This window comes from Giraffa tippelskirchi, chromosome 2, assembly GCF_054371585.1.
Source record: "Giraffa tippelskirchi isolate mGirTip1 chromosome 2, T2T-mGirTip1v1.2.pri, whole genome shotgun sequence".
Classification (NCBI taxonomy): Eukaryota; Metazoa; Chordata; class Mammalia; order Artiodactyla; family Giraffidae; genus Giraffa; species Giraffa tippelskirchi.
In genome coordinates, this window is record NC_137276.1 from 9438706 (window position 1) to 9465008 (window position 26303).

At 47.6% G+C, this 26303-nt stretch overlaps 2 protein-coding genes and 1 long non-coding RNA gene across 3 annotated transcripts in view; 1 reads left to right on the forward strand and 2 right to left on the reverse strand.

The window, feature by feature from the left end:
- LOC145539413 (carbohydrate-binding protein AQN-1-like) lies at positions 1–6650 on the reverse strand. The gene is made up of 4 exons (XM_081573461.1): positions 6605–6650; positions 3256–3285; positions 2115–2250; positions 1–311 (listed from the first exon to the last, which is right to left on the reverse strand). Exons 1-4 carry the CDS (start codon positions 6648–6650, stop codon positions 116–118), a joined length of 408 nt encoding a protein of 135 aa, XP_081429587.1. The 3' UTR covers positions 1–115.
- The window catches only part of LOC145539416 (uncharacterized), a 22639-nt gene continuing 2900 nt past the window's right edge, over positions 6565–26303 (forward strand). Inside the window, exons 1-6 of the long non-coding RNA XR_014077776.1 lie at positions 6565–6677; positions 17512–17587; positions 20276–20353; positions 20836–21185; positions 21345–21886; positions 21986–22944. This is a non-coding gene — a long non-coding RNA (uncharacterized LOC145539416). The remainder of the gene's footprint in view (positions 6678–17511; positions 17588–20275; positions 20354–20835; positions 21186–21344; positions 21887–21985; positions 22945–26303) is intronic.
- Positions 18268–26303, reverse strand: part of DMBT1 (deleted in malignant brain tumors 1) — a 57637-nt gene continuing 49601 nt past the window's right edge. Inside the window, exons 40-42 of the mRNA XM_081573451.1 lie at positions 21522–21910; positions 20673–20941; positions 18268–18829 (exon numbers count right to left, since the gene is read on the reverse strand). Coding sequence (XP_081429577.1) covers positions 18663–18829; positions 20673–20941; positions 21522–21910 — 825 coding nt within the window. The 3' untranslated portion in view covers positions 18268–18662. The remainder of the gene's footprint in view (positions 18830–20672; positions 20942–21521; positions 21911–26303) is intronic.

Sequence of the window (26303 nt, forward strand, 5' to 3'; positions counted from 1 at the left end):
TCATGCAGAACTTAGATTCCACTTTATTTCAGCAGTCACATAACAGCCACATGCCCAAGTGGCCACAGAGCCATGCACGGACAGGAGAGGGCACGTCAGCAGACCCCTGTCCATCTCACCTACCTGATGGACGCCCGTAGTAAAATATATGAAAAGAAGATACTGGCTGGTTGGAATTTCTGTAGTACTTCACAGTCATGACATTGGAAGAAGATCGAAATGCTAGACGTGTCCCTGAACAAAATTTCCCAAATGTAGTACTGTCTGGCAGCCCGTCTATGATTTCCACATCCACTTCTTTACAGTTGAGTCTGTTGGAGCAGTGGGAAGGGCAAGTATCAGCCTTTGGAATCGTGGGCCCTCCAGCAGGCAGCCTCCCCTGTCCAGACCCCACACAATCACACAGCTTTGCTCACCAGACTTCCCAGGCTGGTGCCCATGGGGAAGGAGACTCATCCTTCAGGAGGGGGTGGTGGTCATCCAGGCCCCTCCCCACACTAGGGCTGCAGGTGACTCCTTGTCTCCTGGGCAGCCCTACTGATGGGGCTCAGGGAAGCCCACCCAGGACTCTGAAATCAGGAGCTACTGGAGGGTACAGTATAGCCAACCCTGAGGACTGTTTCCTTGGGCAACAAGCACGGAGTCAGGTGAGGCCCAGACATGCGTGTGTGATGCCACTCCTGGTTTACCCTCTGCACCCCTGGCACAAGGAGCCCAGGACCCCCGATTAGCCTCCAGGATCTGCAGAGGTGAGAGGGGCATCCAGCTCTCCCTGTTGTGGGCAAAGTGCACACACGGGTTGTCACACTCCTGCTGAGGTCTCCGTCTCCTTCCCCTGCCCATCAGACCTGACCCCACCCTGTCTTCCTCTCTCAGCCACCAGCGTGTGTCCCACCCAGGAGGGAGGTTGGATCCTCTCTGGACTAAAACGAGACACGGAAGGGACTTCTCACCAGGACACACACTCAGCTCCCTCTATACTAGCTTGCTCTTGGACGGACTGATTCCTTCCTGGTCCCAAGAACAGTCATATCCAAAACTAGTCTTGGAGAAGGTCAAGGGGACAATAATGAAAACTTTTAGAATAACCTATCCCTCTGATCGTAATAGAAATGGTGATGCAGGAAATGCCTGCCTCCTTCAGCCCTGGGGTGTGGTTTGGGTAGATGGTCTGAGCCCTGCTGTGAGGCAGGCATTTCCAGGTTGTCTTCATCACGTGGAGCAGCTCCTCCAACTAGTGGGAGACCTGACCTCATAGACGGTCTGGAGGGACAGGGCCCTCAGTCACAAGATGATAGAACTAATCTCAGCCACCACTGGTGGTGACCTTTATTCCCCAAATAATGAAAATGTCACTTCCAGGTTAAAATATATGAATAATAACCTCCTACAGAAATGCTGTAACTATTGCTACTTTGGAAATGTCTTCTGGAACGTTATAACTTCATTCATACTTTCAAACATTTATTAGATCTTTCATTCATTTATTCACTCCTAGGTTAAATGAACAAACAAGCAATAGACATGCATCCAAGGAGAGACAAACTCAGACATAAAGCAGGAGTGATGTTATGCTGTCAATTTCCCCAGAGTTTTGCATGGATTAATGGATGGGGCACAAATCCGAGAAAGATCTGCCCAGCTGTGGACAGAGTCAGAACCGGGGTTTCAGGTGTGATGGAAACGTTCTTCCTCCAGTGGAATTGTGAACTAGGAAATGTGGGCCCTAAGCAGCAGGTGGTGAGTCTGGGAGAGGTGGAAGGTGCCTTCCAGGCAGAGGGGACAGTGTGAGCAAAGGCTCAGAGCTGCCCAACAGTCTGGTGGGTCCACAGCTCAGTGTGTGCTGGCTCAGCTCAGAGAGGGGGCAGAGGGGAGAGGAGGTTAGAAGGGAGGGGAGATCAGGGGTCCCATGGAGGGATCTGAAAGCCATGCAAGGAGGGTAAGCTTTATGCAGGGGGCAGGGGGCCATGCAGGGTCGTCAGCAGGCGTGAACTGGAGTCAGGATGTGTCTGGATGTGTGTGCTGGGTGGTGCAGGGGGAACAGGAAGAGGCCAAGAAAGACACCTTCCTATAAGACTAGAGCATCAGCAAAGAACACGCAATTAAGCACTGACCTGAGAAATGGAATTGTCAGTACAATTTTATAACCGCTCTTCAAGAGGATGGTCCAGGTACACTTTGGCTCCCATGAGAAATAGCTGGAGATCCTCCCAGAGAGCTTTCTGCGGACACCCCCACATTTTCTAGTATCTACAACAGAAGGCAAGTTTCTTGGTGCCCAGAGGCTGTGACAACCCCTGGGGCGCAGGGGCTGTACCATCCTTGGGCCCCACACCATCATTAAATCTGGTGATTTCCAGATTCCAGAAATCACAAATCAACATCAATGATGCAAGTCTGATGACCCCCCCCAAAAAGTGATTTTAATGTTTTACTCTTTTAAACATTTTAAAGGGAACCATACCCATTACTGAAATTTGTTTTGACCCCTGAAAACAGATAAATTTAATCCCTCTTCAGCAAATCTAGACTGGAGGTCAGAAGATGCACACAAACCTCTCCTGCATCCTGCGCTTCTGTTCCCAGTGAAGCCTGAGTAATAGCAAAGGAGCAGCCCGAGGAGCCTGACCCCTCAGCACCATGAAAACCCACTCACTGTGCAGACTTGCAGGGAGCGCCAGGACCCACTCAGTGACGCCCAGGCGCCACATCTGTACGTGAGGATAAAAAGAGCACTTTCCTTTGGGCATTTGGATCTAATGAGCTCTGGTTGGAAGGTGCTCAGCCAGTGCCTGGGCCTGGAAAACTCTAGAGCACACGACCCATCTCTGGTCAGCTGCACCGTCTGACCTGGTCCATCATGATGTTCTCATTCCCTCTTCCTTCGAAGCTCTTATCTCTGACCCTGAAGATGGTGATGGCCCCCAGCCCCCCTGCCTCCAGTCATCAGGAGGCGGCTGTATCCTCTTGGACCACCTGCTCCATGGAGACGTGGCCCCCTTCTCTTTCCCCCAGTGAGGCTTCTCCCAAGCTTGGAAGATGCGGTGGGGTGGAGAGAAGGAATGAAGCAGAGAGGGGAGTCCTCAGAGGTCTGGAGAGACTGGAGTTAGGGATTGTGATGACAGGCCCAGGCTGTGAAGTACAGAAAGCTATGTTCTTTTGGTAACGGGTATGTACGTTTCCCTTGTAGAGAAGCCACTTGCATCTCAACTGCGTGATGAGGGGAAGTGGTGAAATCGTATTGTCTACACTTACCTTCATCCGATTCTGCTGAAACCAGTGTGGCTGAAAGGTAGCAAAACAGAAAAACATTGTGAAAATGAGAGGTTACAGAGGGGTCAGGGTAAGAGAATGGAAAACGCACGACCCTGTGAGGACGCTCTGTGTGCCAAGGGATGGCACTGAGACGAGAGAAATGCTTCGCTGTCCTCCACCCTGGGGACTGTCCTGGTCACACAGGGGAAGGGCAGAAAAATGGCCCTCGAAGACTAGCCCATTCAGCTTGATGTCTTTGTTTTCCCCAGATCTACTCAGTTTAGCGCCAATGTTCCCTCTCTGCAGCCAGAGTTGGAAGAGTCAGCCCCCAGGAAGGTGACCACCTTGTCCCATTAGCCTGGGACTATCCAGGTCTCAGCACTGAACTACCTTCTCCCAGAAAATGTCTCAGTCCTGGCCAAACAAACACAGTATTTCACCCAACTAGGACGTGAACGTTTCTTATAAATCCTTTGGTGGTGAATTTGATGTTGGAGTGAACACACTGAGTAAAATTTTCAGTTGAGGAGAAATGATCCATCTTAATTTGTAGAAGTTTCACTCTATCAGGGATCTGAGTTAGGTGCATGGATCAAGGGCCCTGATTTCAATCACTTGGCCTCCCAGGGTGGACCTGCACTGTGGCTTATCTTCACGATACAACGATCAGGCATAGCAAAGCTTAAGAATATTTGATTCATGGCCCTGGGTCACAGCCCTGTGGGGATGAGAGATGCATGGCTTTGGACAAGTTATTTACTCTCCTTAAGCCTCAATCCATTCATCTCTAAAATGGAAATTCAACAGTAAGAGCCTCCTTGGTTCCAGAGGACAGTCCACACATGCACGGCTCAGTGCCAGGCCCAGGGATGCTCCCCACTAGCTTACCTGCCACTCATCCATTTCCTTTCCCATAGGAACTGCTTTCCTTACTAAATAGAAATCAACAAGTCCTCTGGAAACTATTTGACCATAAATGTCAACCAGAACACCGGGGTCCATCTCCACCTACCCTTCCTGAGTCCTGAAGTGTCATTGGATTGGGGGCACAGTTATTTTCAAATTTCTTTCGATATTGATTTCTAACATATTTCTACAGTGATAAGAAAACAGACTCTATGATTTCAATACCTTTAGATCATGAAATTTTTGTACCTTGTTTTATGTCCCTGGATATGTTCCAGTGTCTGCTAGTTTATAGTCTATAGGAACTTGAATAGAATTGGTATCTTACTGTTGTGTGAAAACTGTATAAATCTTAATTATGTTGAATTGGTTCACAGGGCTTCTCAGGTCTGTTATATCCTTTTACTTCTCTGTATATTCATTCTATTAATTTTGAGAGTTTGATATTGAAACTCCAACAAAACATCTTAATTTATCTATTTAAAAAAATAATTGTAATAGATAGTGGAACTATATGTAACTTTGTTCTGTATTTTCCAAGTCTCCTGTAAATGTGTTGTCATACTTTCATAATTAAAAAAATAAAAATAAAAATATTAAAAAAAAACCCTCCCCACCCTGGGGCATCCATCACTGTCTGCTTAGGAAGATGTAAATGAAGGTTTGCCTGAAAGCAGGCCTCAAGGACAGAAGCAGAAATCGTTCCTGTCCCTTCAGGTGACATATCTGGCCTGGACCCACACGTACAGTGACCTCCTCTGATCTAGAATCTGAGGTCCTGACTTTGAAGCAGGGGAACAAACAGCCCCTTATAGGAGTTCAAGACACGTCACCCTAAAACATGCCATCTTGATCTGTTAATGATTTGAACTGAAGGCACTTGAGAAACAGCAGATGCAGGAAGGCTCTGATGGACCCGTTTCTACCTAGAAGGTGCCCACACAGTGTCCCAGGAGAAGGGCTACCCCTCACCATCCCTACCCCAGGCCAGGGAGACAGGAAGGTCCTGATCACAGGAGCCCGGGATGGACACTGAGAAGAATCTGGGCGCACACACTGACCGCATGACCCTCTCCTTCTGCTCGCCCCCACTCAGCTCCTCGTCGTGACACACCATTGACTGTAGGGAGAAGGCAGGAGGGAAGAAAGAGCCTAGTCATGGAGACAGTCCCTGATTGGAAGTGTGAGGGGCAAAGGTGAGCAGTGGAGGAAAAATAGGGAGAGGGGAGGGAAGCTGAGTGAGGAGAGAGGAAAAGAGGAGACGGAGCTGAAAAGGGCAGAGGAGGAAGGACAAAATGAGACAGACAGTGAGAACCAGGAAGAAGGAGACAGAGATTTCCCTGAAGAAATGGCTACCTTCCTATTCTTTCCTGCCAGCGCTGGGAACCAGCATGAGCAGTGAGTCCCTCAGTCGTGTCAGACTCTTTGAGACGCCATGGACTGTAGCCTGTCAGGCTCCTGTGTCCAAGGAATTTTCCAGGCAAGAATACTGGAGCGGGTTGCCATTGCCTTCTCCAAGGGATCTTCTCAACCCAGGGATCGAACCCACATCTCTTGAGTTTCCTGTGTTGGCAAGCAGATTCTTTACCACTAGCACCACTTGGGGAGCCCAAACCAGCATGGGGCCCTGTGTGTTCAGTGCAGGCCCAACACCTAGCCCTCTGAAGGACTTTGACTACCTGTCAGGATGTCCTCAACCCTGCTGGGAGCTGCTGTTCCTGCTGGTCATTTCTGAGTTCATGTTGTTGCCACGTCTCCATCCTGGGGGCAGAGGCAGAGCACTCCTACCTGTCCAGGGGCTTCCCCAGGGGCCCCCGCTTCCCCTTGGATGCCACCCTCCAATCAGGTCCAGCCGGGGTCCCACCTACAGCACCCACACCATCACACCTCCAAGACCTCTGCAAAGCTGACCATGACTGGTTCACTTCATCCAGGTCTGGGTGAGGGCTGGCTGTCCCTCAGGGCATCCCAGGCGAGTGAAAGTCGCTCAGTGTGTCTGACTATTTGTGACCCCACAGACTATACAGTCCCTGGAGTTTTCTGGGCCAGAATACTGGAGTGGGTAGCCTTTCCCTTCTCCAGAGGATCTTCCCAACCCAGGGATCGAACCCAGGTCTCCCGCATTGCAGGCAGATTCTTTACCAGCTGAGCCACCAAAGAAGCATCCCAGGGGACACTGGTTAGGGCAGAGGGGGCCCAGGGAATGCATGCCAGAACAAGGACAGACAGCCCAGAAAATGTTTAAGGGTCATTACATGTTCAGCCCTGGGTCATGGCCGTCCTGCTGGACCCTCCTGCTCCAGACCAGGCTGAAGGCAGCATCTCCTTGGAGGAGGGTAGCTTGCAGACCCTATTCCATGGCAACAAGAGAACTGCACAGAATCTCTAGGTTGAACAGGAAGCAGAGAGGCCCGGGGGCAAGGGGCTGGGGGCCAGGCTTTACCTGTGCTGAGCAGCAAGGCCCAAGAGATGGCGCTGGACAGCTTCATCTTCGCAGCCTGGCAGCAGCCTCAGCAGTGAGTCTGGCCCCTGAGGCCTGGGGCTGTATACACACAGCCGCTGACACCTGATCTCCCCCCTCCCTGCGGGGCTGCGGGAGCCCCGGGTTCTCGAGGAGAAGGGGGTGCCTGCTGCTTCCTCCTTTGTCTTCGTCAGAGACTTTCTGTGTCCTTTTCCACCCAGACTGGGAAGTGATGGCCTGTTTCTTCTCTCCCTCCCCCGTCTTTGTGGTCCTCGATGAAGGCTGACAAATTAGCCACAGACCACCAGGATGCCCTGTTTGCAGGGCCCTCTTCCCTGGGGTTCAGCTACAGCATGTCCACCTCTAGCTACTTCATAAACCTCACTATGACTTGGATGGAGAGGAACTGAGACCCAGAGAGACCAAGGGACTTGCCCACATCCCAGGGTGCCAGTGGCAGAAGCAGGACCAGTCTGACGTCCTGGCTGCCTGGTCTTAAGAGCCCCCCTGTGTCACTCAGAGCGAAGGCAGGTAAACAGCCCCCTGTCTGTTCCAGGTGTGGGTCAGAATTGGTGGGGCAGCTGGAGTACATGTCAGCCGGTGTGTGGTGTGTCCACAAGGGTGACCTGGGCACACGTGTCGGAATTCTTTCTATATTTATGATACCAAGACCACGTGGCTCAGTCCAATGAGTGTCACAGTTGTGAGAAGCCAGCAGAAGCCCCTATGGAAGATAGTCTAGCAGGTTCTCGAATGTCCCACACTAGTTTCTACATGGCCCAGGTTTCTACTAGGTATTTATCAAGGAAATGAAAACATGTGTCCACACAGAAAATTGTGCATGAATATTCATGGCAGCATTATTCATAACAGACAGAGTGAAAACAATCCAAATTTCCATCATCTTATAACTAAATAAAACATGGTCCATCCCTAAAATGATAATCATTCACCCATAAAAAGGAATGGCATCCCACTTGCCTTCCAAGGATCATTACCAGCTATATACACACCAACCAGGAGAACCCGATGTCCATTTCCTGATTAAACAGCTCTGAATTTTACCAAGTCTTTCAAAACATCTTGGTGATTACAATTGTTTGAAATAATATCTTCTTTTAAAAATGTGCATTTCTCCAACTCCAGGGCATTTGGCCACTTCTCCAATGTTTCTAGTCTAACCCCAGTTCTTGTGAGAAATGTCTGTTCATACATGTCTTTGAGCCAACCTTTTATTACTGTTGCAACCCTCATTTTTCCTTATGGGTTGTAGAAACTTCCTGTTCTTTCTAACTCATACTTTCTTTACAGGAACCCTAATGGGCTCCCAGTCAGAGGGATATTCCACCTCCAGCAGAGTGCAGGGAAGCTGTCTGAGCCTTCTGGTCACTCAGGCTCTCCTGGCTGATGAATGGAGGAGGAAGTTTATTGGACAGGGTCTCCCTCTCAGAAAACAATGCTGATTCTGCTCCAGTTGGTTAGGCTCCCTGGTTATTACTTCTATAAAATGCCATCATTCCTCATAGTTCTCCTTCCATCTAGAATCTCCCTTCCCTTACCATTCTCTGCTATCCCTTACAGCCCCCTACACACAGAATACTCCCTGGCACTGGCCTGTGGAGAGGACAAGGAGCACCCATGGATGGAAGTGCCTGCATGGAGGGAACGCAGGAGCCATGGGAGGAAGGCAGTTGCTTGTCTTCCATCCCAGCCCAAGCATCCCACCTTCAGTCCGCGCGTGCCAGGTTCGCTGTCCTCCCCAGCAGCATCCAAGCAGGGCTGTGACTGCCTGGGGAGAAGAGAAACCACAGCCCCTTTTCCAAGGACACTTAGGAATCAGTCTTAGGTTCTTGGAGTGACTGTGCCCTCTGGAGGAAACTTATGAGGTAATCGCTTTTGAGGACTTCCGTCCCTCAGATGTTTGTCCCAAAGCTCATGCCTGGTTTCTGAGGTTCCTAAACAAGCCTGGTCTCCTTGCTTCTAAGCCCCTTCCCTGTGGACTGCTCCTCTGCATACCTCTCCTCTCCTCTCCATGAGAGGCACTGGGTGGCTGCACCTGGCTCCCAGGCCCCCTGAGTGCCTCCCACTCCGTCAGATCTTCCCAGCTGCTCTCTTTCTAGACCGTCCCATGGATAGGCATCGTCTCCTTCTCAGTGACCACGCTTTTATTCCCAGGGAGGCTCTGAAGGGTCTGCTGGGCATTTCGTAAGCGGCCTTCCTAGCCCGGATTCCCTCCTCATTGACAGAGAACTGCAATTTCACTCAGTTTCTACTCCCCCTGTGTGTGCCACGGGCCACGGGAGAAGCTGACCCCAGACCCAGCTCTGAGAGGAGGTCAACAGCAGTCCCCTTCCTGGTTGGTGATGGTGCAGGAATGAGCGTGTCCCCAGGTGAAGGGACAGGGAAGGTCTGGCTGCGGGGGAGGGGGGAGAGGTCTGCTCCACGTCCTCCCAACTGAGGGTGAAGCCAAGTCACAAGGGAGGCAGAGCAAGCGGATGGTGGGCTGCCAGTCCAGAGACACTGGGCAAGCTCACCCCAAAGCCCCCTCCCTTCCAGCTCCAGGAGGCACTGCCCGTCCTTGTGGTTGAAGGGGTTTCAGATGGGGTGTCAGTCGGAAGGAACCCGACTGACAGGTGCAGAAAAAACAACCTCACCCCTTCAGGCTCCCAGGACTCGAGGGACACAAAGTTTTTCTAAGATTCCCTAGAGAGTCTTAGAAGAACAACAGCTATCTTCTGTTTGAGCCTGTGAGCTAAACAGACCTGCTCCAGCTCTGCTTTTCTTTGGAGGAAAGGCCATAATTCCTAAATCTTCCAACACAGTATTGATGAAACGTGATGACAGCCATCCTGTGGTGTTCTTAACTCTACTAGGAATGCTCTTTACATCTCAATCATAAACTATATGTTTTGCTGGATGTTCTTTCTAGTTGTGATTTATGAAAGCAAACTTGCTTCCTTCAATGACTAATTTCTAATAGCTTTGGTACAACGTTAACAGTTATTCAATTTTTGTAAGTTTGTTTCCGTATCCATTGAGGTGTTAATATGGATTTTAGTGTTTATTCTATTAATATGAGAAGTTACTTTCACAGATTTTCTGATTTCAAGTTATCTTTGCATCCTTAGGATAAATATTTATTTTTAAGAATATTTTTTGAATTATGAAATTCAGTTTCCTAAAATTCTGTCCTATTCTTTTCTCTTTTATTTTATGTTTGCACCTATGTTCATAAATCTGATTTCCTGGTTTCCTTTCCTGTACTACCCTTGCCTATTACTCATATCAGATCATAGTTTTATCAGGTTATTCTTTTTTAATAAATTTATTTATTCTAGTTGGGGGCTAATTACTTTACAATATTGTAGTGGTTTTTGTCATACATCGAAATGAATCAGCCCTGGGTTTACATGTGTAGATTTTTCTATATTTAAAATGATTTGGGTAGCCTTTTTGAGTCCTCTAAGATATTTTGAATAAGATCAAGATAATTGAAAACAGCAATATTTCCTTGCAAAACTGCCTGAAAGTATGGCCTTTGAGCACAAAACTTTTTTTCACTCTGTGGACAATTTCAGGGCATCAGTCATCACATTTTATTAAATAATCTCTGATGTGATTGTGAATGGATTGTTTTCTTAATTTCTTTCTCTGATAGTTTGTTATTAGTGTGTAGAAGTGCAATAGATTTCTGTATATTAATTTTGTATCCTGCAAATTTACCAAGTTCATCAATGAGTTCTAGTAGTTCTTGGCTGGTATCTTTAGGATTTTTTATCTGTACTATGAGGCTTCCCAGGTAGTGCTAGTGGTAAAGAATCAGCCTGCCAATGTAGGAGTTCACTTCAGCTCAGTTGTGTCCAACTCTTTGCGACCCCATGGACCGCAGCATGTCAGGCTTCCCAGTCCATTACCAACTCCTGGAGCTTACTCAGACTCATGTCCATTGAGCTGATGATGCCATCCAACCACCTTTCAACCCCTTCTCCTCCTGCCTTCAGTCTTTGTCAGTATCAGGATCTTTTGCAATGAGTCAGTTTTTCGCATCAGGTGGCCAAAGTATTGGAGTTTCAGCTTCAGCATCAGTCCTTCCAATGAATATTCAGGACTGATTTCCTTTAGGATGGACTGGTTGGATCTCCTTGCAGTTCCAGGGACTTTCAAGAATCTTCTCCAACACCATAGTTCAAAAGCATCAATTCTTCGGCGCTCATCTTCCTTTACAGTCCAACTCTCACATCCATACATGACTACTGGAAAAACCATAGCTTTGACTAGATGGACCTTTGTTGGCAAAGTAATGTCTCTGCTTTTTAATATGCTGTCTAGGTTGGTCATAGCTTTTCTTCCAAGGAGTAAGCATCTTTTAATGTCATGGCTGCAATCACCATCTGCAGTGATTTTGGAGCCCAAGAAAATAAAGTCTCTGACTGTTTCCACTGTTTCCCCATCTATTTGCCATGAAGTGATGGGACTGGATGCCATGATCTTAATTTTTTGAATGCTGAGTTTTAAGCCAACTTTTTCACTCTCTTCTTTCGCTTTCATCAAGAGGCTCTTTAGTTCCTCTTCACTTTCTGCCCTAAGGGTGATGTCATCTACATATCTGAGGTTACTGATATTTCTCTCAGCAATCTTGATTCCAGCTTGTGCTTCATTCAGCCGGGCATTTCCCATGATGTACTCTGTACATAAGTTAAATAAGCAAGGTGACATTATACAGCCTCGACATACTCCTTTTTCAATTTGGAACCAGCCTGTTGTTCCATGTCCAGTTCTAACTGTTCCTTCTTGACCTGTGTACAGATTTCTCAGGAGGCAGGTAAGGTGGTCTGGTATTCCCATCTCTTGAAGAATTTTCCACAGTTTGTTGTTATCCACACAGTCAAAGTCTAGTGCAACACATTTGACAAAATTCCTGCCAATGCAGGAGAATCGGGTTCAATCCCTGTGTCAGGAAGATCTCTTGCAGTAGGAAATGGCAACCCGATCCACTACGGGAAAGTTCTATGGATGGAGGAGCCTGGTGAATTACAGTCCATGGGGCTGCAGAGTCATACACGACTGAGTGACTGAACACATCTATTCTATGATGACATCTGAAAGCAGTGACATTTAACTTCTGCCTTTTCAGTTTGAATTCCTTTTCTTTCTTTTTCTTTTCTGCTTGCTGTAACTAGGAATTTCAATACTATGTTGAATAAAAGTGGCGCGAGTGAGCATCCTTGACTTGTTCCTGATCTTGGATGGAAATGCTTTCAGCTTTTCACCACTGAATATGATATGAGCTGAGGACTTGTCATATATGGCCTTTATTATGTTTAGTTGTGTTCCCTCTATATACACTTGCTTGAGAGTTTTATTTCTTTTTTAAAAAACTCTCAGGAAATTGTAATCCATTACATCCTGTGACAAAATATGCACCAAGTATCCTTCATTTTTCTCTCCAGCCTTTCTTATAATTTATGTGAAGTTATCTCATATGTTAGGTGCTAAATAAAACTCACTTTTTACTATTAGAAAAAACTCTCAGGAAGCACGGTTTTTTGAAGCAGAAAACTTTGAATTGCTAGTGCTTTTTTTGACAAACGATATTTATTGAATCAAAGAACGAATGGGTAAAATACTTATTTTTAAAATCTGTCTCATTATGCTTGTTTTCATAAGACCATTTTTCTGACCATGCCATACCACTTGTGGGATCTTTGTTCCCTGACCAGGGATGAAACATGGCCCCCAGCAGTGGAAGGGTGGAGTCCTAACCACTGGACCACCAGGGAAGTCCCATCATGAGACTATTTTTTAAAGCAGTTTTAGATTCAGAGCACAACTGTGAGGCAGGAACAGAGGTTCCCCATATATCCCACGCTCCACACACGCACAGCCTCCTCTTTTATCATCATAGCTCATCAGAGTGGAACATTTGTCATTACTGATGAATCAGAGTTGAAGCATCATAATCATCTGAGGTTCATAGTTTACATGAGGGTTCACTCTTGGTGTTGAACATCCATGGGTTTGGACAAAATATAATGACATGGATCCATCGTTATAATAGTACACAGAGTATTGTCACAGTTTGCAAAATCCTCTGTGCTCCACATTTTCATCACTCTCCCTTAACCCCTACAAACCATTGACCTTTTTATTGTCTTCATAGCTTTGCCTTTTCTAGAATGTCAAATAGCTGTAATGGTACAGTGTGTAGCGTTATCAGATTGGCGTCTTTCACTTATCAATACGCCTTTCAGTTTCTTCCACGTGTCTTTTTGGGGTTTGATAGCTCATTTCTCCTTAGTGCTACAAAATGTTCCATTTCTGGACGTACTCCACTTTACTGACCCATTCACCTTCCAAAGGACATCTTGGTTACTTCTGAGTTATGACAATTATTAATAAAGCTGCATATCTGAGGGCAGATTTTCATGTGAACATGTTTTCAACTCTTGTGTGTAAGAACCAAGATACATAATTAGATACCATGTGTAACTGATATGATATGACATATGTCTCTCTCTCTGACTTACTTCACTTAATACAACAACCTCTGGGTCCATCCATGTTGCTGCAAACGACATTATTTCATTCTTTTATGGCTGAGTAGTATTCCATTGTACGTATATGTCACTCTCTATATGTATATATACACCACATCTTCTTTATTCTTTCACCTGTATATGGGCATTTAAATTGCTTCCATGTCATGTCTATTGTAAACAGTGCTGTGATGATGTATCTTTTTTAATTAGAGTGCATGTATTTTTAAAAATTATTTTTCTGTGTTTAGTTTTGACTGCGCTGAGTCTTCATTGTTGCGGGCTTTCCCTAGTTGTGGAGATCGTGGCTGCTCTTCGTTGCAGAAAGCAGGCTTCTTGTTGCTGCTTCTCTTGTGGAGCACAGGCTTCAGTAGTTGTGGAGCACAGGCTTCAGTAGTTGTGGTGCACAGGCTTAGCTGCTCCGTGGTGGCATCCCCAGACCAGGGATCGAACTCGTGGCCCCTGCATTGGCAGGAAGATTCTTAACCACTGTACTACCAGGGAAGTACATGTATCTTTTTTAATTAGAGCTTTCTCTGGATATATGCCTAGGAGTGGGATTTCTAGATCATATGTTAACTCTATTTTTAGTTTTTAAGGAACCTTTGTGCTGTTCTCCATAGTGGCATCACCAATCTACATTCCCACCAACAGCATAGGAGTGTTCCCTTTTCTCCACACTCTCTCTAGCATTTGCTATTTGTAGACATCTTAATCATGGCCATTCTGATCAGTGTGAGGTGATAATTCATTGTAGTTTTGATTTGTATTTCTCTAAGAATTAGTGGTATTGATTCTTTTCATGTGCCTATTGGCCCTCTGTGTGTCTTCTTTGGAGAAATGTCTATTTAGGACTTCTGCATTTTTTTGAGTGAGCTTTTTTTTTTTATTTTAATTAAGCTGTGTGAGCTGATCATACTCTCTTGGTAACTGTAGCAATGTAGTAAATTTTGAAGTCAGATAGTGTCAGTCTCCCAATTTTGTTCTTCTCCTTCAATAATTTCTCATCTATATGAGTCATTTCCCTCTACAAATAAAGTTTTCAATCAGCTTGTCCATACTCACAAAATAACTTGCTGGGATTTTGAAAGGAGTTGCATTGAATTCGTAGCTCAATTTGAGATCTTGACAATATTGAGTCTTCCTGGCCATGAACATGGGTTGTTTCTCCATTCACTTAGCTATCCTTTGATTTCTTTCAACAGAGTTTTGTAGTTTTTCTCATATAAATCATGAAAAAATTTTGTTTGATTAAAACCTAAGCATTTCATTTTGAGGTGCTAAAGTAATTATATTGGTTTTATTTCAAATTTTTGCTTGTTCATTGCTAATATATAGGCAAGCAATTGACTTTTGTGCATTAACCTTATTATTCTGCAGCCTTGCTATGATCATGTAATACTTCCAGTAGTTTTTTTAAACAATTCTGTCATATTATCTAAGAAATGATCATGTCATCTGTGAAAAGTTTGTATCTTCCTTACCAATCTGAATATTTTTTACTTACTGTCTTTGCCTATTGCATACTGGAAGCAAAACTTTTCAGTAGTCATTATGATACTGAAAATGAGTAGTAAGAGAGGATATACTTTCCCTGACCCAGATATTTGTGGGAGAGCATTGTTTCTCAGTAAGTATGATGCCAGTTATGGGGTTTTTATACATATTCTTTAACAAGCTGAGGAAGTTTCCCTATGTTCCTATTTCACTCTGAACACTTCTGATGAATGAGCTGAATTCTGTCAAGTGTTTTCATGCATATATTGTTCTGATCATGTGATTTTTCTTTTTCGCCTTTTTGATGTGCTGGATTACAATAGTTGACTTTCGAATATTGAGCCAGACATGTGTACTCATAATCGATCCCACATGATTGTGTGCATAATTCTTTTTATACACTGCTGCATTTAGTATATTAGGATTTTATTGAGAATTTGTGCCTGTATGAGTTTTAAGTTATTTCAAAATAATTTCTTAAAAATATCAGAACTTATGCTTTCAATGATACCAACTGGTCACCTTTAAGATTCCTATTACAGTCTTTGCAGGAGTGTTCTTAAAAATTATTCTTGAATGCTAGGTAAATCCATAAAGACATAAAAGATTCGTGGTTGAGAGGTAGTGTTAGTCTTCCAAGTGGATGGAGGAGGGAGAGAGATGACCATTTATGGGCACAGGGCTTCATTTAGGGCTGCTGAAAATGCACTGCAAATCGACAGAGGTGGTGGTTGCCCAACATGGTGATAATACCAAATTCTACTGAAGTACACTTTAAAATGGTTCATCCTATGTTATATAAAATTCACCTTGTTAAAACATTCACCCAAACAAGCTAACCCGGAGTGAATATCTGTTCCAATTGTTGATTTCGTTTGCCAATATGTTTAACGTTTCGTCTACTTTATGTGTTGTCATTTGGTTTCACAGGTCCATTGGAGTGGGATGTTTTTGTGAATCTCTGTGTCTTTCTTCCTCTGCCCTGTCCCCATGCTCCATCCCCACACTCTCCTCTCCTGTCTTAGCAGTTTTACAGTGACCTCCATGTGGCCCTTTCCTGGGCCATGAGCCCAGAACCAACTGAACCTCCTGTAGGGATACTGGGAAAGGGCAGCTCTAGTAGGAGATCCAGTCAGAGATCCAAGAGCACCAGCTGTGTCTGTCTTCTGCCTCCCACATTGGGGCGCCAGATACAGCAGAAGATTTTCATCAACCTCCCTTGGCTGATGGTCATTGTCTGGGTTGATGCTCATCAGTCCCTATGAGGTTGGCTGGCTCCTGGTCCTTCCATTAGGTCCTGCCTGTAGGAGACACAGGGGGTCCCGGCTCCCATGTTACCCCTGAGCTTCACCCCACCAGCCATTAGTGTTTCATCAATGTTTCTAGGTGTTAGAAACGTTGCTCTTCTATTTGAACCCACGCGAGCTTTTGATCTTTTTTCCCCTATATGTTCCATATAGTCGTGTATTGAATTGCACGGAGGTTTTTACACAAAGGCCAAGGAATGTTTCTCAAAATGACTGAAAGTCACCTTTGTAAGAGCTGAAGTTGGGAGCAGTGAAAACTGTGAACCATTGGCCTGCACCAGGTCAGACAAAGAGGCTCCTGAGTGATTCCAAAGTGTGAAATGACTTAGTTTTAAAACAACTGAGCCTATTTAAAGTCTTGAACATGTTTTTATGTTTACCCCTGAAGGAATTCAGAACTTCCCTCTGTAAAATATGTTGATATGGCATATTGACTATTTTGATTTAAAGACACTTGGAAAAAAGGCAAATCCAGGAAAACAACAACGCACACACATGCACGTTCTGACCTTCTTTGTTTTTCTTATAAGCAGGAAACAAGTTGCCATTGAAATGCATCCCCTTTATTCCAGAAGGAAATAGCATTCTTATCATCAGGACATAAAGTTGAGCCCAGAGAATTCTACACAGAGAGATCTTGATAAAATAATTCCATCTTATCCTCCCCACATGATGTAATTACTTTTCCACATTTGCTTCTCTTTGTTGAACCACGTATAAAAACAAGTAGGTTTCCCAATCTTGGGATTTTTCATTTCTTACAAAGTTTCCCCCCACATTATGTACAACTTGCATTAAATAAGCTTGCCTGCTTTTCTCCTGTTGAGTTGTCTGCTGTCAGCTGAAGTCACTGGCCCTGCCACATAAAACCCTAAGAGGGTTAGGGTTGCCTCCCCTTCAAGCCAAACTGGATTCCAGTTCAGCAGCCTTATCTCCAGGAATGGTGTCCATTTGCTTCCCCGTGTTACAGAACAGAGTCAGACACATCACAGGCGCAGTTACAAGCTGAGAACAAGTCCAGGGATGAGCCCTGGGCCTTATCTGACTGCTCTCCATCCCTGCAAAGCTCAGCCCAGGGTGAGCTCAGCACTGGGGGCTTTGTAGACACAGCTTGTTAGCAAATGCCAGCTGGTCCTTCTGAACAGGCAGACAACTCCCAAATGCCTTCTTCCCTCCACAGAGAAGTCAGAGCAGGACTAGCCTCCCTTCCAGGAATCTCCTCCTGAAACAGGCCTCCTGTTAGAACTGGGTCCTGAGACTCCAGCCACCAGGGACCCTTCCCAATTAGACTCTTTTTCCCATTTCTCCTGCAGGTGGAGATGTCACTGTGATATCACACTGGAGACTGAACATGAGTGATGCTGACTCAGCATCCTCAAATGGTGCTGGAAGACAGTGTCCAGTCCACCCCAGATCCACACTCACACACATACACACACAGGCACACAAAGACACACCACAAATGCCCACATGCTTTTGTAACTCAGGGTCTTGATCCCGTCCGGAGCAAAACCTCAAATTTTCTCACCCATCTGTTCTTGGCTCCTAGAGACCAAAATCATGAAAATGACCAGACAATGACCTGAGCCAAGGTGGTCTCCCAAACTCTGTGTCCTGGGACCAAGGTAGGTAGCAGTCACCTTAGATTCTGCACTGTGACTTGGTCTCCTGCCTCCATCTCCTTCCTGTCTGCTTTTGGTGGTTGTCATGGGAACCTAGACACCGGCTACCCTGTAGCCCTGCCACCAGAAGTCTAGGTTGACCAACCGTCCCAGTTTGTTGGGGACAGAGAGAGTTCTCAGGACACAGGAGAGCTATGCTAAACCAAGAAGTTTCCGGAAACTGGTTTCTGTCCTGTGAGCCCTTGTGATTTCCTGACATTTCACCCTCTCAAGCCACAGTCCCAGCTTGATGCCGCCCCAGGGCTCTCAGGCCAGCCTCGGCCTCCTGCAGCTACCTGCTCCATCGAGGACTCGTAGCAAGAAGGAAATGTCCCCAAGCCCCTTCTACAAGGGCTGTAATGGGTCCTGGGAGGGGAGGCAGGCAGAGGTGGGGGTGGGTGGCAGTCTGCCCCCTCATGGCCACCTTGCCTGTGAAGACCCCCAGGGGCAGTGAGTGGAGAAGTCTGGGAAACTGTCAGCCCCATCTGTCCACTGCTCACTCCACAGTCTCCTCAGCCTTGGGGTCACCACAGCCCAGGGCCCCGCGATCATTCTCATTCCTGCGGGAGCCCCTCTACCCACCTACCAAACATGAAGAGGTCCATGCTGGGTGCAGCCCCGGAAACAAGTGACCAATCCGACACTTGCTTTCAAAACAGTTCTTTATTCAGCTTTCCCTATAACAAGGAAAGGCTAAGATATATACACCACAGGCCAAAGTATCTGGTTCCTAAAAGGTCAGAAAAGAAATTCTGTGCAAAACGAGTGCTCCTAGTGTGTAAGCTCCCAGCTGCAGGCGGGATTTTTAGGTCCCCGACCTGCTTGCCTGACATTTTGTTCCTGCGCCGAGCCTGTGTTTCTGGGGAAACCTGCTCTCATCTTTCTCACCCCTCTTCTCCGTCCACCCCCACCATGTGCTGGACCAGAGTTTAACCCAGTTGTGTGCTCTGGGTACCAAGCTCTGGACACTGGTTTCTTCCCTCCTCACTCGGCTCCAGAGCACAGGGACTTGGGTCTGAGCACTGCGCGTCCTCCTGCTTCACATCTTAGTGCTCGGAGGCTGGGCACGGGCCACCCGCACTCTCCGCCCCAGTGCGAAGGCTGCCACGGCCACAACCATGACCACAAGGGCCCCGGCAAAAATGGCAGTGGTGTGGTAGCTCCCGTGGGTGCTGGTCTCCTCCTCTGTGTCCACCACCTGCCGGTCTGGGAAAGAGAGGAGACTCGGGGTCAGGATGAGCCCAGCAGGGAAGGAGAAGGGGAAACAAGTAAGGGCGGGGTGGAGGGAGGGGGTCCCAAGGCAGGGTGATGGCAATCAGAACCGTTTGGTGAGAGGGAAAAAAATAAAGGGAGAGAAGAGTGCTTTTCAGGAAACTGAGGCCAGATTCCACCCCCCTCCCCCCAAGGGCAGCTGAGTGTCAGCCCTGGCAGATTTCACAGTGTCTTGTCAACTCCCAGGAGCAACAAAGGATTCTAAACAGAAGGGCAGAGATGGGCTTTGGGATAGTCTCTACGGCTGAAGGCTCCTAATGGATGTGAAGGCAGGGAGTTGGGGCATTTGACCCCATCTGGGAATGGATACAAAGGTCCCAGCAAGAGGGAGAGACACAGGCCTTAAGCTACTGCAGTGTCAGTGGGAAGAGAGAGAGAGAGGAGAGACAGGAGCAGTGTCCCATTGGCACCCTTTGCCCGGTCCCTGCCCTGCCTTCCTTCTCTCTGTAACTCCACTCCCCACAGCAGGTGACCTATGACGGAGCTGTGTCTCCTCCTGCTGGAGCTGCAGGGGTTTTGATCTATTTAGTTCTATCTCCTGGCACATAATAGACCTTCCAGAGATGATCTTCCAAAGATCACACCAGTCCACCCTAAAGGAAATCAACCCTGAGTATTCACTGGAAGGACTGATGCTGAAGCTGAAGCTCCAATACTTTGGCCACCTGATATGAAGAGCCAACTCATTGGAAAAGACCCTGATGCTGGGAAAGATTGAAGGCAGGAGGAGAAGGGGACGACAGAGGATGAGATGGTTGGATGACATCACCGACTCAGTGGACATGAGTTTGAGCAAACTCTGGGAGATAGTGAAGGACAGTGCCTGATGTTCTGCAGTCCATGGCATCACAAAGAGTCGGACATGACTGGGTGACTGAACAACAACAAAGATGCCCAGAATGCTGAAAATGTGAGGGAAGAGCCTGGAAGCAGCCAGACTAGGGGAGGGCTTGGATCTGGGCCCTGAGAGGGAGGGAGCTGTCAAAGAACCTCTGTGAGGAGGAGCTTGTGCCTGCAGGTGGGGTTGTGGCAGCTACTGCTCCCCTGTCACTAACGCCACCACGTTTGTTGACCTGGCCTGGCCTGGGCCAAAAATAGTGGGAATCCCTCTGCAAACATTTCCTCATTCACACCCACAACAGAACGGCACAGCAGGGGAACTCTGCTCCCCATTCCAGGTGCAGAAAATGAAATGGCTTTTCCAGGGTCAACCCCTGGGAGCTGTCAGAATAAACCAGTCCTGCCTGGATCTACACAGCCCTGCCAGACCCTGAGGTCACAACCCGAGGGTACAGTTTGTCATCATCATAGGTAATAACGTGATCATTAATGTTAACATTGATGACAATATGATAGTAACAAAGTCACTGTTCTTTGCAGCCAATGACTTGCAGCAGGCAGAGGCCAAAGCAGTGTAATTAACGGTGTTTTATGTAATCCTCTCTGCAGTCCTAAGAGGTAAGTATTAACATTTTGTTTCATGGATGAGTGTGAGATTGGTATTGTATTCAGAACACACAGGATAAAGGTGTCAGCTATTCTGTGTCCCAGGTTAGAACTGTCTTGACGGAACCCCACACATGCATCCCCCCCACAGACCAGAAGCCTTTGGAAGAAGATGGGAACCAGGTCTAGTTCGACTCTGTATCGACTCCGTGTTATGTAGCACAGGTGCCCTATTCAAGGGGAAATAGGACACCCACGGAAGCAGCCTGAGTCCCTGTGGTTCACGGTCCTGGGCCCTGGTAGATGGCGGGGTGGGAGGGCAGCCACCTACCCAGGTTCCTCTTCTGGGGTGAGGCCTGCAGCTGGATGGGTCCCAGGACAACATCCACCTTCTCCTGGTAGGAGCCCACATCCCTCTTGGCCCTCACGATGCAGCCTCTGTTGCAGCGGGAAAAGGGGTCATACGCCCTGCACACGATCATCTTGCACTTCAGGTACACGGAGGGGAAGCGGTTCAGGAAGTGGAAGGAACTGAACTTGAAGCGGACGATGTTGGACGAGGGCTGGTAGTAGGATCGGTAGGTTTCGTCCTTCACACACCTGGAGGAGGAGAGTAGTCACCGTAGGCGCTGCGTTCCTCACGCCACCCGACCTCGTGCTGTGCGTCCTCCGGGGAGGATGGAGGTCATGGGACCACCTGCTGCCTTCACAACCCTCCTGTGGACCACCTGCTGGGCAGGCTCTTTGTCCACTGCCCCATTTACCCCTTGTTTAACCCTCCCAACAGACTGTGATAAGGGCTTCACTACGCTCATCTGATGGCTGAAGAAACTGGCTCGAAGAGGTGAGATTTTCTATCCAGAGTGACGCAGCTAGCATGGCGCTGAGCTGGTTTCTCAACCGCAGTCCGCTTCAAAAATCAATGTTGCTCCTGCTGCAGGCATATCTTAGAACCTTAAGGCTCACCTGGAGTTTAGTCACTTGGTCTAATTTTACTTTATAGCTAACCTGCTGGATGGCAACTGACGACTCCCTGAGTTCTCCAGATACCCAGAAACGGTAGCTTGGCTGCTGAAGCCTGAGCTACTGGAGCCCAGTCAGCCTTCCTTGTGCTCTGGGCTAGCTGGGCATGAGTTTATCAGGTAAAGGCCGAAGTCCACCCCCAGAAGACGCTCCTTACCCGCTCCGGATGAGATCATAAGTCAAAGATGTAAAGTCACTGGGAGACGGTGAGGCCTCACAGGTGTCCACAAATAAGGCTAGGGAGGCGTTAGAACGGAGGATTTCAGCCTGAAGGTACAAATTCTGGTTTAGGTCCACATAGTATGGGCTGCTGGTCACTGGATACAGGAATGAAGAGGATGTATAAAAGGAAATGTTCACGTCAAAATTGCCGTATTGTACGTTCTCAACCTCGATGGTGTCATTAGTAATGTAGATTGTGTTAACCCAGGTGTTCTGGAGCATCTTGCAGCTGACATGAATGTGGAGGTCCCTCTTCCTCTTGATGATGCTTCTTGAAGCCGTTGCTTTGAGGAAGTTGGAGTAGGTGATGGTGTCATTATCCACCTGGAGGGGCAGGAGGGAGAGCAGAATCAGGCAAATGTCATCCACTAAGGGCATCTTGTTGCTGGTTTGGGTTAGGAGGAGATTGAAGTGATGCTGCAAGACTGCAAAATGCTCCCAGAGCCTCAGAGAGATGGGAGGTATCTGTCGCCATGGCTACTGTTACCTGGGATGGACACACTTCCCAGCAAGATTCCCTCCTTTCACACCTCCCCTTCCCTTTGCCTCATGATACAGACCACGAGGTTGGTGGTCCTCCCGAGAGCTGCTGCTTATGGAAGGATGAGTGTGTCCAGATGACCCCTACCCCGGCTGTATGACTAAGCTGAGTTTGGTCTCCCTGGCTCGGGGCCCTTCGGGCTGTTCTGTTTCAGTCTTATTCTTGCTGGGGGAAATCAGGGGAGGCAGTCGTGAGGGAGGGGCAGCTGGCGGGATTCGATTTCACAGTTCTGTGGGGATGCATGTAGCTATTGCAGCTTAGTGTCTGAAGCTGGCGGAGCCTAAAGCAACAGAGATCCAGAGTTATAGTCGTGGCAGGTCTCTGACCTCTGGAGCAGGAACCACCCCAGAGGTTCATATGGACCACAGGGTGGGCGCCATGGCAATGCAGGAGCACTTCCATTATGCTTTGCCTCTCCACTCCCCAAATCACAACACCATTTCCTACTGCGCCTTTCAGGAAGCAGCAAACTCATAAGATTGTTGGTCTCTCATGCTGCTTGATGTGCCGACCGTCTTGTAGGAGCGACCTCTCCAGGGACAAGCATCTCACACCTGGTGGTCTGTGAGCGTCTCAAGGAAAGGGTGATGTCTAAGCATCTCTCTTTTCCCAGGGCTTGGTAGTGTTGACGACAGCATCATTAGCATTAATAAAAATTCATGGAATGGAGGAAAGATCCAGGGCACAGAAGCCCAACAAAAGTACTGTAATGAAAGAAGGATGGAGCTGGCAGTAGCAAGCCCAAATGACCAAAAGGTCACAGGTGAACAAGTGCCCCTGGAAGCCCCATGGTCATGCTCCTCTGGCCGCAGGTGAGGTGAGCACAAGAGCAGCATTCCCAGGTGGGGACTGGGGAGAGGGGGAGGACCCTCCTTCCCAAATGCTATGATAGCCAGAAGCAAACGTGCCTTTGCCAGGTACGAGTTCCCACCAGCTGTGGGCACCAGCTGCAGGAATGGACACAAAAATAGTGGCCTAGATAGAAGCCTCTGTAAAATGTAAGACAACCTTAGACAAAAAAACAATGGAAGGGGGACTTCCCTGGTGGTCCAGTGGTTAAGACGCTGTGCTTCCAATGCAGGGGGCGAAGGTTCAATGCCTAGTCAAGGAACTAAGATCTTGCATGCCCTATGGCCCAGTCAAAAAAAAAAAAAGCGAGTCGTTGAGTCACAGTTAGTCATACACACCGTCAGGAGCAAAAGTGCATTCCTGGCCATTTGGGAGATTAGACAAGCTCCCTTCTGAAGCCAGCACTTGTACAACCTGAATGTAATTATTCTTTAGAACAGCATGTGTTGCAGAGGCTTTCATTCCATGTCTGAAGTTGCAGAGCTCAGCTCTGAGTTAGTCCCTTCCAGAAAGACATGTGAAAAGAGAAAAGTTTAACAAGTAACTAAAGTGGTTTTGCTACTGGGGGAACCTTGCCTCTTCTCTGATCTTGGTTTTCCTTTTCTCTTGTCAGAGGGAGGCTCTGGCCTGCAGGGGATGCCAGAGCCTGCACTTTGGCCTCGGGTCTGGAGAAGGACCTAGAATGGGTTCTATGCCTTCCAGCCCTCCATGGGAAGTGTTACTTGCTCAGTTGTGTCTGACTCTTTGCGACCATGTGGACTATAGCTCACCAGGCTCCTCTTGTCCATGGGATTCTCTGGGCAAGAATACTGGAGTGGGTAACCATTCCCTTTCTCTAGGGGATCTTCTGGACCCAGGGATTGAACCCCGGTCCCCTACATTACAGGCAGATTCTTTACCACCTGAGCTACCAGGGAAGCCTCCATGGGAAGTACACTGTATTTATATTTTCTTTTAAAAAGTGGAGAACTTTATATTGGAGTGTCAGTGATTAGCACAATAAACCACATAAATGTTGCCATCTTGTTACTCTTTCAAAGATGAACTGAAGTGTCTTCAATTTGTACATTCACATGAAAGTATTTTTGAATCCACATTTGTCTTTGATTTCCATGGTCAAGCTAGATTCTGAATGTACACCAAGCCACATGGCATGCAAGTTTAGTTCTTGATCATAAGAAGCAGTTTTGATTTTAAGTTAAAATTCATTATTAGACATCTGCTCAGGTGGCACTAGGGGTAAGGAACCCACCTGCCAATGCAGGAGACGCAAGAGAGGTGGGTTCAATCCCTGGGTTGGGAAGATCCCCTGGATGACAGCATGGCAACCTACTCCAGTATTTTTGCCTGAGAAATCCCATGCATGGAAGAGCCTGGTGGGCTGCAGTCCAAGGGGTCGCAAAGAGTCAGATATGCCTGAGCAACTGAGCACACACGCCCGCCCGCAGTGGGCAAGGCGTGGGATGGATGGGAAGGGCAAGCTGTCTTGGCCTCTTCCACGTGGCGTCTCTCTCCGGTGCAGGGGAGACCTCGCCCATCAGCTGCACAAGCCAACATTTGTCCAATACCGGCTAAACAGGGCACCTAGAGGAGAGGCAGAAAGTTCCAGCTACGGATCACATTATCTTGCCTTTGAATCTTTGCTCTGCAGCTCATGACCAGGTGGCTTTGGGCAAGCGGCTTAACCTCTGTAAGCCTCTGTTTCCTCTTGATTAAATGGGAAAAAATGTTGTCTCAAGAATTTTGAAAGTCTCCTTGGAACTCAGAGTTCGGTGTCTGGCACGCAAACTAGCCATTAGTAATCTGATTATAAAGGCTTAGGCTCCGCACCAAGGAGCGTTGGCAGTGGAAAAGATGAATGAAATGTGGGCCTGCCCTGGAGGCATAGTTTGTAGAGGATACAGGTATTTAAATAAGCAGAGGAATAAGATCTAACCTACACGGCCCACGACCATCCAGGTTAGAAGACCAGGGCTGGCCTGTGGCTTTGGCATCTCCTAATAGAGATGAAGGAACACAGATGGAATGGCCCAGACATCGGAGGTTCCAGGCTGTACCTTTGGAGCCAGAAGGGGTGGTCGTCCGTGGTGGACTAACTCCCACTGACTAAACTCAGGACAAACCAGAATCCAACATGACTGATTTGCAAAATGTAAAAGCCAGGTGGACTAGAACGTTTGCAGGGCATGACTCATCTGTACGCTTCTCGGCACTTATGCCTCCATGACCCACTCAGATCCTCCCAGAAGGAGATCTGATGGGAGCTGGGTGACCACAGTGGCGACTGCAGACCCTCGGGCCCAGACACCCGTCTGCGGCCCACAGGCTCATCTGGTTAGCTAGTTGAGCGTCCCCTGCCTCTGTCACTGTTCCTTGTGACTGGAACAGACGAGGCACAGCGCCCTCGTGGCCCCTTGCCTGGAACACAGCAAATAGGCAGAATGTCTGGTGACTGACAAACCCTCTGATCGTGTATATCACACACACACTGTACACATTTGAGCATTTCATGCTGCATATTTGCTGCAGACCTGAAACCTGATGAAAAGCTTCCTAGGTGGCTCAGTGGTGAAGGCTCCACCTGCGAATGCTGGAGACGCAGGTTGGATCCCTGGGTCAAGAAGATCCCCTAGAGTAGGAAATGGCAACCCACTCCAGTATTCTTGCCTGGGAAATCCCATGGACAGAGGAGCCCGGCAGGCTACAGTCCATGGGTCACAGAAGAATTGGACACGACTGAGCAACTAAATAACGATAAACCTAATAAAAGTATTTGCTCTGTGTCTGTTCCCTGACGGACAACATCTGGAAGTGGTTACTTAGGCGGTGGTCAAAAATTCAGAGCTGGAATGGAGAGTTTGACATAAATTTGCATGAAGTGAAATGCAACAACTCTAAGAGTGCCATTGAGTGAGGTCTGACAGTAAGAGGCCCGACATTCTCATAATCCCAGAGCTCCATCTGCCCTTTGCAGGCATCGCCCCCACCAGGCTGGACCATCACACACTGACTCTCCGTTTCTAAGCTTCGCAGAAATGGAATCACAGGGCAGGGGGTCCGGCGTGCCTGCCTTCTTTCGCTCAGAGCCACATTTTTGAGATTCTCAGAGTCTGACATCAGCCCTGCCACTGCCTACCTGGCTAAGGAGACTTGGGCAACGTGCTTGACTCCTCAAAGCCCAGTCTCCCTGCTTTTCAAGTGGGATGACAATGAGGGGAGGCTTGTATCTTGTTACTGGGGAATTCGGGGAGTTTGACATGGACTAATCTCAGGGTCTGTCACTTGTAGGGTGATAGGATCGAGGAGTTTCTCGGGACATAGGACTTC